The 10,780-nt window shown below is 33.1% G+C and overlaps 1 protein-coding gene across 2 annotated transcripts; it reads left to right on the forward strand.

The window, feature by feature from the left end:
• Positions 1-269: 269 nt before the first annotated feature.
• On the forward strand, positions 270-10,534 carry LOC149789956 (uncharacterized). Of its 2 annotated transcripts, none has more exons than XM_089972045.1 (6): positions 270-383; positions 1,599-1,669; positions 3,250-3,696; positions 4,545-4,723; positions 5,414-6,729; positions 8,767-10,534. In XM_089972045.1, the coding sequence occupies exons 2-6, from the start codon at positions 1,618-1,620 to the stop codon at positions 8,774-8,776; spliced, it is 2,004 nt and encodes a 667-aa protein (XP_089828171.1). In that variant the 5' UTR covers positions 270-383; positions 1,599-1,617; the 3' UTR covers positions 8,777-10,534. The 2 variants fall into 2 exon arrangements, with proteins under 2 accessions (XP_089828171.1, XP_089828172.1); XM_089972046.1 differs by having other exon boundaries at positions 317-383; positions 1,590-1,669.
• The last annotated feature ends 246 nt before the right edge of the window (positions 10,535-10,780 follow it).

Below are 10,780 nucleotides of genomic sequence, written 5' to 3' on the forward strand. Positions count from 1 at the left end.
CATATATTGATGAAGATGTTGTATAATTTGATACGTCTTTTGTCGTAATGATCATTAGGTTATTGCGTTATGTGGGAAATAAATTAGTGGACCGTGCCCGTTATCCTTTTTAGAGTTGTTTTTCATTGTTTTGAAAAAGAAGGGAGTGCATAATGATTAACAACAATTATTTGACCTAGTTTAATTGAAACTGAAAGTAGCTTTACATCAGTAGTCGATTCTATGAACAGACACGAGCAAAGACGCATAACCTTATTTGGCAAAATAGTACGATTTACCAGGAATTGATTTAACCAGGACCTATATATTAGGTGCCTGTCGAAGTGCAAGTGGTTCTGAATAACAGGCACGACCACACACATAGCTAGCATTTGAAGTTATATGTAAGTAATCTTTCTCCGTATTTTTTATACTGATAATATATTCATACTATTTTCACTTATATATTTATTTAATTTTTTTTATCGTTGTAATATCTTGGCATGGTTAATGTTAGTAATGAGACATTTCATATAATTTTTAAATGGCTAATATTTGTGAATGTCCTGAAATTTCATAGTCGTGAAACCTCGCAAGCGAAACCATTCTAATTCATGCACTCGTATCTGAATTGGGAAATTTTGTTGTTTTAGATAGAGCTGGTTAAATTATGTTTAATACATTTTAGTTTCCTGTAATCTTCATTATTAAACTACATATTCTTGTATAGATATGCATGCGCAGGTTTATTTGATGAGATGTATCATTTTGGTCACGTCCATGCATCAATACCGAATTTCACGCAGCAATAATATCCTGGTGTGTTGTTATAATTAACATTTTCTCCCGACCGCTCCAAAACATGTTAGTTGATGTGTTTCTCCGCGATCACAGATATTATAGTGAACTATTTGCTAGAATGGTTATTTCTCAGTAGATCTTAGGAGCTGTCTCTCATGTTTTCTGTGAATGTTAGTCCGAGTTTCCTCTGACCCTTGCCACCCCATTTTTGATATTTGGAGATTTATGTTGGCGTGTAATGTCAGAGCGCATTCCCTATCGAAAAGCTGGAATTCGCCGACACCATTTGGTGCCGGCATAGAGTAGTCACTTACTAGCCCAGCAAGCATGAACGAATTTCATCGATATATTTGCATGAAATCGATAGGAATAATATGGCAGAGTGCATGATCCAAGTATTTTAAAATAAATGTATCATGCACTGTACGAGAATGGGTCTTACGGCATATTTTTTTCTTCTTTCATTCTTGTTCAGGTAAATCAAAAGAAACATTTTGTAACACATGTATAACTGATTCAAACAATTATTGTGCTTCAGAAAGATGAATTCCAACAGGTAAATTCAAGAGTACATATAAATGCAGCAGTCTAGGTAAATTTAACATCAAACGCTACTGCCTGCTATGTCCTATATAGCAAGGCAAATACTATTTAATACAGCTTAAGCCTTAATTAGTTTGGCTGTTCTTGATTTAAATAAGACTATATCCATTCTCAACTTGCTTTTTCCCCATGCAAGACATTCATTTCTGTTTAACAGTCTTCTGCTCTTGAAAGCCCATGTCTGATGTTTTACATGTTGATAACAATCGTTTCAGTTTTTGGACAATCTCTAACATGGATAATGGGACTGCCAATTACAAAAGGCAAGATGAAAGTTCCTCTTCTCGTAAGTATTTTCATTAATTAAATTTTAAAATCATGCTCGTTTAACATTTTCATGTTGTAACTGTTTTAACAAGGAAAAGAGAGTATAAACCCCACGTGCTCTAAACTCAGAACTATACGTTTGGTCTTAATTATCACTTTTTCAGTGTTACCAATGGCCAAAACCTTCAGATGTATTTTAACGGAATTGAATTATGCATTACTAACTGCTTCATTTATTCCCATCCGGATCTAAGGATAGTTTTATAGAATGATTAGTCAGCCCTTTTAATGATCATCAATAAAAGAACATTTGAACAGACATGATACATGTCAGGAAACACATATTATTTATATTATTTGTAAAATCAGGTTTGTCTGAACTATCCAAACCAGATTTGTATTAACGCAATGAATTAAATATCTATACTTATAGAAAATGAGCGATAGACTGAATAATTTCAGAGCTTTGGGCACTAATTAATTTTTGTTATCATTATGTAACATCTTCTTGCACATTTATTACTGATATTGTCTGTTAATATTAAAGAAGTAATATATTTTGTAGGGTAATCTGCGCTAGATACTGTAAAATATCATCCATCCCAGGAAACAAATGGGATGTTTTCATTTATGTAGTGTGGTCGATTATTGGTAATTCCCTTTAAACATCTGTCAAATGTAAGGGTAAATTGTGCTCGTATGCTCTTAAATTGTCTTATTTTCACACAAATGAATGCACGGAATGTAAAGAAACCATCACGTAACAAATACAAATAATTTATTTTAAGAATCAGGGATATTTTGTTTAAAAGATATTCGCAATAATAAGGAACTTGTTGCAGCCCAGGTCATTGAACTTAAATACGCGGTTAATTTTAGAAAGGGAAAGAAAGATATGCAAGTATGGAATAAACTGTTATTGTCGGCCTAACATGGCAGCTGATGAACTGAAACTACTTTACATGAATGTTTACTATATCAAAAGAAAGATCAATGCATAACTTTCTACATAAGTGTCATGCATTCATTTTGCAGCTCATTTTGTAGCCATGATTTAGATTTATGTGTAAGTAGCCTGACTTCAAAATATCATACCACCAGTAGATTTTATGCAAACGTGCATCATCATATAAAAGGCGTAAATCATAACTGTTCATTACAGAAATAAAGTCGTAAAAAAATTCTATGAATTGATTGAAATTGGCTCGAGAAAAAACATGGCATACTTTAATAAATGTTGGTGAAGTTTATGATTGTTATTTTTTTACATTTTACTTCTTCAAATATGATTTACCTTGTTATTTATTTCAAAATCATTATGCATGTTTCCGTGATAAACATTACACTGATCCCGTCATAGTTAACATAACTGCTGATTACATGTAGGTATTTATCCATCAATCCATTGCATGCATGCAAACATACATATATACATACTGTGAAATGGTTTTGATACTTTCTTTATCAGGATGTTTAAATAGGTATATAAAAAAGCAGAAATAATCCTTCAGATTGGAAAGTAAAGAAAAAAACATTTAATTTCACAACCAGTCTATTTCATGTGCATGTTTCAACCAGATAACCTACTTAATTTTTCAGAATCCGAGAAGGAATCCAAAGTCTTCAAAAATGACCCAAAACAGACTGGCGTCATCCAGTGCCTTGAATGCCGTGCAAATTCCATTGACATAGTGTGGGAAGAGCCCCAGTGTATCGAAAAAGGAGTTCAGTACTACGAATTGAAATACAAAATACTTGGTGAAAAGCGATGGTCAACTGCAACCAGCAATTCTAATTCTTTTCTCGTAAACGGTTTGAAAAGCAATACATCTTATGAATTCAAAGTGCGAGCCATATTTGACGATGATGAAGAGGGACCATTCAGTGAAACATGCAGAGATGTCAAGACAAATCCGTCCTTATCAGAAAATATCATACGTGAAGACTGGATTGTTAAGCATGGTCAACCAGCAACCTACAAACTTCCACTGACAGAACCTAAGGAAACTGTCAACATAAAAGCCAAATCAAGGAAATGTATTTTTGGTGGGTTTCTTACCTGCGCAGTTTATCCAACACATACACAAACATAATTTTGGCACTCCAAAGGCAGCAAAAAATTCTTCCAAATTCATTTGGTCTATCAAAAGTAAAAAATATTCTTCAAACGTTTTTTCAGATTATATATAAAAATGGTAAGACAACAAAATAAGAATTGGATCACTATATATGGAATAAGGCTATATATGGTTAATCCAGATACAAACATTGAGGTAATGATGCAAAAATGTCATAATATATCAGTGGCATATAATAGGTAAGAATCATTTAGTTTCTGAATTGTTGCTAAACAGTTCAGTTATTGCTTAATGTAATGATCAAGGAAAGTTAATGAATCTTATATATATATATATATATATATATATATATATATATATATATATATATATATATATATATATATATATATTCGATTCATAATTATCATTAACAACTGGACATAGAATATCTGAAATATTGTATCAACTTGTCTTTGTCTTTTTTTAATGTGTCAAACTGCAACAAAAGTAAAATTCGGTGTTCATTTAGGTCAAGTTTAGAGATTTTCCCTTTGTTGGACAGTCACTTAATGTTCATAAGCTGAGTTTTATTCGAAGGTGCCTATTCCTTTGTTACATATTCGTGTGTTTGTTTACTTATATGTGTTTCTTCCTTGAATAAAAATGAAAATACAGACATATTTGCTGTCTAGTGATTGCCTCATTTTTTATATTCATTATCTTGGTAGAAACATTCATTGTTTTGTATTCACCACCTAAAATTTGATGAGTGGAATTTTGACAATCAACAAATTATTATATTTCCTCATTACTTATATTTCTGCTAATCTGTAGGGGAGCTACAGCGTGGTCACAAAAGTGAAAAGACAATCATGGTAGTGGGTGCAACTGGATCTGGAAAAAGTACGCTAATTAACGGGATGGTGAATTATATCCTTGATGTTGCCTGGGAGGATACATATCGATTTACCATCATTGACCTCACGGAAGAGGAAAAGGGGAAGAAAGATGAGGTAAAACATGAAAACTGGCTTAACTCTAGTGAGTAAATTATTTTGTTAAACATTGATTGTAGAATTTTGTTAAAGTGGGAAAATACTAATGTTCTAAACTTATTATGCCGTCTAATTTTGTAACACTTATATTTCTGATATTTGCCAGAACATCGATCACATGTCAATATTAAGGTTCTATTAAGTTTGAAATAACAACATATATGTCATGTTGAGAAAACAAAACATAAATTTATGGTTAAAGAAGTTATACTATTGCATGATAAATTAACAGGAGCGATTATTCCTATGATTATTAGCTCTTAAAGCTACTCATTTCATTATAAAATTATTATTGGCGTAGTTAGGTTTGCCAGTACTTGATCTTGCTATTATTTAATACAAAATATATTTGGAACTAGCTTTTCATATTTATTGATGAAACATTTATGACTTTGGACCAACTCCAACTTCACAATGCCAATCATTCATGTGTGATGTCCAAATTGAGAGCTTTGAAATGTTGACAATTTTTGTTTTCATCTATAACTCATGGTTTAAATGGTCATCAGTGTAATACTTTGATAATGACTTATTGATTGTTTTGGATAATCTATGCATAATGTACGTGACACAAGTAATTTAGAGCCTTTTTGACAAAATAGTCTTTGAAGTTTCTTGTCTATTTCATTACACTATCAACACTTTTAGACTGTGTCCCAGACTGAGTGGATCACATGCTACACAATCCCTCGCTGTCCAGGAAGCCAACTAAATTATACATTAAACATTATAGACACTCCTGGTTTTGGAGACACTCGTGGAATCCAACGGGACCAAGAAATCGTTGATCAGATAAGAGAGCTCTTCACAACACCGCCACCGAAGGGTATTCAGACTCTGGATGCTGTTTGTTTTGTAGCGCAAGCACCTTTAGCACGACTTACACCACACCAGAGGTACATCTTCGACTCAGTTCTTTCTATCTTTGGCAAAGATATATCAAAGAATATTTTTGTACTCATAACATTTGCAGATGGTAATGAACCACCCGTAAAAAAGGCATTAGAAACTGCACAAGTGCCTTTTGAGAGAGCATTTAAATTCAACAACTCTGCACTCTTTGTAAGTACAGAAAACAAAGAGGAAGCACAAATTGGCCAGATGTTCTGGAAGATGGGAAAAGAAAGTTTCAATGTATTCTTTACTGAACTTAGTAAAACAGAAACCAAAAGTCTTCAACTCACTGCAGACGTATTAAAAACACGACAGCAGCTCGAAGCTACAATTCAAGGACTGCAGCCACAAATTCATGAAGGCTTAAACGTGATTAATACAATCAAACAAGAGAAACAAGTCATTGATAAACATAAAGCAGACATCCTGGCAAACAAAAAATTTGAGTATGAAGTTGAAGAAATTCATGAAAGGGCTGTACCATTAGCCGTAGGTGAATATGTGACCAATTGTTTGACATGTAATAGGACATGTCATTATCCATGTGCCATTCCAAATAATGACGGGAAACGTGGCTGTGCAGCCATGAATAGCAATGGGTATTGCACCATCTGTCCCAAACAATGTTTTTGGACGGAACATGCTAATACTCAACACCGCTATGAATTCTACCCAAAGAAGGTTAAAAAAACATCTGAAGATTTGAAGAAAAACTATGACATCGCTCGAGGCGAAGAAGAAAAGCATTCTGCTATTTTGCAGAAAGTGAAAGCGCGGTTTAATCAGGTTGGCCAGTCAGTTTTTGCAATGATCAAGCGTGTACGAGATTGCATCAATGAATTAAAACAGAAAGCTATTAAGCAGAACCCTCTGAGCCAAGTAGAATATATAGAAATACTCATCGAAGCGGAAAAGAGTGAAGCTAAGTATGGATGGCAGAAGAGAGTCGAGTTGTTCCAGACGCTTAAAAAACAGGCAGAGCTCATGAAGGACATACCTAATCAAGAATTCAAACCCTGGACTGATGAGGAAGTTGAGGCCTTGCTTAATGAATCTGAAGATTATAAAAGGTAAGGAAAGGATAATGATTTAAAAAACCAGGGACTTTATCGTTTATTCATATGTTCAAACCACAGTAGATGATATATCTTGCATGCAACCGTTGGAATAATATAATTCCCATTGAAAAAGTGTTTCATAAAATAAACCAGGTATGCCTAAAGTTACAAGTTATGTTTTTGCTGGAATTATTTTTTCACATTAATACTATGAAAAATCTCAAAAGAGGGTACTATAACATATACCATTTTTTTTACATGGACGTAGCTCAAATTCATGACATAGTTAAATACTCCCAATCTACCCTTTAAAAGTGGTCAATGACAACAGACAAAAAATAGGCGTTTTTAAACATTTTCCTCTTCAAGTTATATCAAGAATAACAACCATAAGGTCTTTCATTAATAAATAAATCAGTAAATATGCTTAATACCTTAAGATCCGACGATAATAAATTTGTTCTTGAAATAGGCAAGAATATACGTTATAGAACCATAATTTCTCTTTCGACTCAGGTGCATAATGGTCATTATGATGGTGATCTTCTCAGGAGCCTATCGAATATGCACAAACCTTGAACTGAAAAACACAAAAAAACAGCATTATACAGGAATATATTTTTTGTTTTGTCTTTCTGGCTTGCATTAATTTGCATTTGTCCATTGTTTATACACAAGTGGAACAAAATATATAAATATTCATGAATGACCGGATTGTTTTACATTTCAATGGAATATTCTTACGGTTCTTGGTCAACTCACTAAAAAAAGAAACCGTACACATCAATGTATTGCTTCAAAACCTATGTATCACATGCACTAGATCCTAACACATATTATAATGACAAGTCTGAACAAAGAGGGTGTATTTCATGCCATAGTGACAATAATAAATGTATTTTATATAAATCAAGTAGTTCCCATGAAATGTGTCACAGGTTGGAATCTTTACTAATAATCAGTTATGTATTTCTACATACTGAATAAAAGTTATTTTAAACTTTTTATAATCTCCATCAGTATTGTTACTGAAAGTAATCAGACTAATGTGTAATCAATGCACGTATTTATGCGATCTAGTAAATACACGTCAAGTAAGTATTGCTGCTCCTTCACTCTTACGTTAGACCCAATCTTCGATTTTATAGGATTTTTCGGTATAGTAGTTATCAAAAATATGCTTTGTTTTCCTAACAATTTTTTTCCTTCTTGTTTTTGGTTTACCCTTTTCATCTCTGTGCATATTATTAGGACTAACCATAGCTCAGCAGTCATGCTGACTGATCAAGGAACTGCATACTTTTCCGGGGACATAATCTTGTATCTAGAAAAAGAGAACAGAGAAAATGAATACATTTTACGACTCACTGTTTTTAAAGAATTTTCATCCGCTTTCATCTTCTAAGCGTCAACTAATACTTTATTTTCTAAAAGTACAAAACCTTCATAACTGGTATGACTATATAACACGATTTAAAATTTCATCTTATGCAACTTATAGTTTAGACTATTGCCACTTCAAATTCAAGCGTCCAATGAACTTTACATAATCAGATCAAGAAATGGACACACATACTGTTTAGATGTATGTTGACTTTTTTTGTTGCATTTTGTCTGACATTTATGAAGAAATCTTGACCTACGGAAGAGAAAGAGCGTCATAGTTCACTATCGATTCTTCCAAAAATAACGATTTTATTCTCATTATACTTTGTAGTTGATAGTTAAAAAGACACCGTAACATATACCGTTGCCGAGAAAATCTCTATATCGTAACTACCAGAAGATAACATGCCTATTATCATAAAACTGAGCGTTTCAAGTTGAAATTGAATTTCCTCTTCCAGTCAATGAGATGTGGCTCTTTTAAGGGAAATTCTTTTTTAAGTGTTTGTGATAATATCATGATCTCAACTATGTTATGGCATTAGATGTAATAGTGGCACTGACAGTATTAGAAGCGATCCAAGATATACGTCAATAACCTTTTTGAACTTATTTTAACAAATTCGGATGTCCCATAATATTATGCAACATTTATATTTTCAGGTGGTTTTGATGAGGACACGAAAGCTAATGTTCTTCCACCTGTGTACCTCCTAGTGGACTATCTACCCTTCATATTTTTTAGAGATGCCACTTTGTTTCGGTGGAGGGGCAGTCCAACAAAATCAGGTTACCAAGAAGCTTCGTTGAATGTGCTATACACTTTGATTTAGTTTTCATTTTCTAACTTTAAATATCGATCCTATGCTATGGTGCAAGATTATGATGTTTATCCATTATTTATTATCTAACATAACTAACCATTAGAAACCACCTGCATGCACCAGTCCCAATGCCTTCACCATCCGGAGAAAATGATCATGACAAATTGACTTCAAGGGGTGATTTAATGAGTGATTTCCTATTATGTTTGTGATCGGAAATATGGGTCTGGCATCAGTCTCACATCAGGTGGTTTGATGATCGTGTTTTAATTGGATTCTAAACATGAATCTGTTTCTTTTTATCATACCAAGATTACCAAAACACCAGTATAACTAAATGGTGTTGCAAATTTCTGGTCGCAGCCCCCAAACACACTACAGCTTGGGTATAACATCCTTGGGTGTTTTTGTCCGATTATTATACAGTGGGTCTAGTGATACAAATTTTTTGGATATACACATAGTAAGTATCAGTACAGATTATATTCACAAAAAGAGTAATACATGGTCTGAATATAAAGAACAATTATTTAAAAATGAATTATAGCATACGTTGACATGGGAAAAGCGATGAATGTATACGTAATCACAGTGTGCAGACTCTAGTTAGTGACAGGGATTCATTTGCGCAGTATTGAGCTGGTTTTGCTTGTTTCAATGAAAAGCTTTTGCTCATTGTTTTTATATATTCATGTTAAATAAAATTGATATATAATGCTGATTTCTTTAATAAAATTAATTAAATCCGTCATAGAAGTTGCAAATGTTTAAACGCGTATGGATTTAGTCATGGTAACAATTTGAAACAGATTACAGGAAACAATAGTTTTATGTCTGCTATGATGTATAATGACTGAATCCGATATTGGTTCTTTGCTCCATTACAACTGCAGCTTAACGGTTTTAAAAGCATCTGAATGTATTTGTATGTTAAGTCTTATTTAAATTTCATAAACGTTGGAAACTCTGTCATTTCCAAAAATGATTAATCAAGACAAAATAAAACCTCGATCTGAACATATGGAAAAAACTGACCTTGTTAAAACATTGGCCTGTCTAAAGGAATATGCCACTCCCATGTGAGAGACTTAAAATATTTTGCATGATGAAGAGTCATCGTTGTGTTATGATTGTAAATAGTGAACATATATGGCCATTAGTCTTGTCTCAAATCGTTAGTAATTGTAGTATTAGTAGTAATTATCTATTCTTTCTAGTGTAATAATAGTAGCAGTGGTAATATTGTATAGTAGGATATGCTCATTTTTTTACTCCGTTAATTTTACATTACAACAACAAAGAAACTGGCATACACAGTAACAGGTTTGAATCAGTCCCTTTTGAATTAGTCTCTTTTGAAAGAGACAAGAGGGACTATGATATTGAGACGGATGAGGCGTATAGAGTTACCAAGAACACCATGGACTCTGTCTCGCTAAATAGTGAATATTACATACCTGATCTTTATAGAAAATACAAACCTATTTCGAGTATGAATGAAATAGATGTTGGTTTCTTTTTTGTTTTTAAACATTTATCATTGAAACATATATTGCATATTTATATGATATATATTATTTGCATAAATAAGTAAAGTTACATGTATTTGCAAGTGTTTTGTTCATTTTTGTCTTCTCAAGATGACAGAGCAGGGCATCTAATTTCTCCATGCACATGCACACACAAGCGCACAAACTAGTACAACACATGTACCAACAAATTCCAAACACTCCTACGCTTGCTACTCCTATCTTACTTTCTGTTTTCCAGTCAATATTTGAAAACACGCTTTCCCTCGCAATCACCACCATCTCCACTTACTCTGCCCTACTCCGTTTATTAACCTTTAAATC

Source organism: Sinohyriopsis cumingii, chromosome 10 (assembly GCF_028554795.1).
Source record: "Sinohyriopsis cumingii isolate HCF-2022 chromosome 10, ASM2855479v2, whole genome shotgun sequence".
Lineage (NCBI taxonomy): Eukaryota > Metazoa > Mollusca > Bivalvia > Unionida > Unionidae > Sinohyriopsis > Sinohyriopsis cumingii.

Excerpts from the sequence above, each read along its gene's own strand:
- LOC149789956 (XM_089972045.1), top strand. The coding sequence starts at position 1,618 with ATGGATAATGGGACTGCCAATTACAAAAGGCAAGATGAAAGTTCCTCT. Across the intron at positions 1,670-3,249 it reads AGATGAAAGTTCCTCTTCTC|AATCCGAGAAGGAATCCAAA; the intron begins GTAAGTATTTTC and ends TTAATTTTTCAG. Across the intron at positions 4,724-5,413 it reads AAAAGGGGAAGAAAGATGAG|ACTGTGTCCCAGACTGAGTG; the intron begins GTAAAACATGAA and ends CAACACTTTTAG.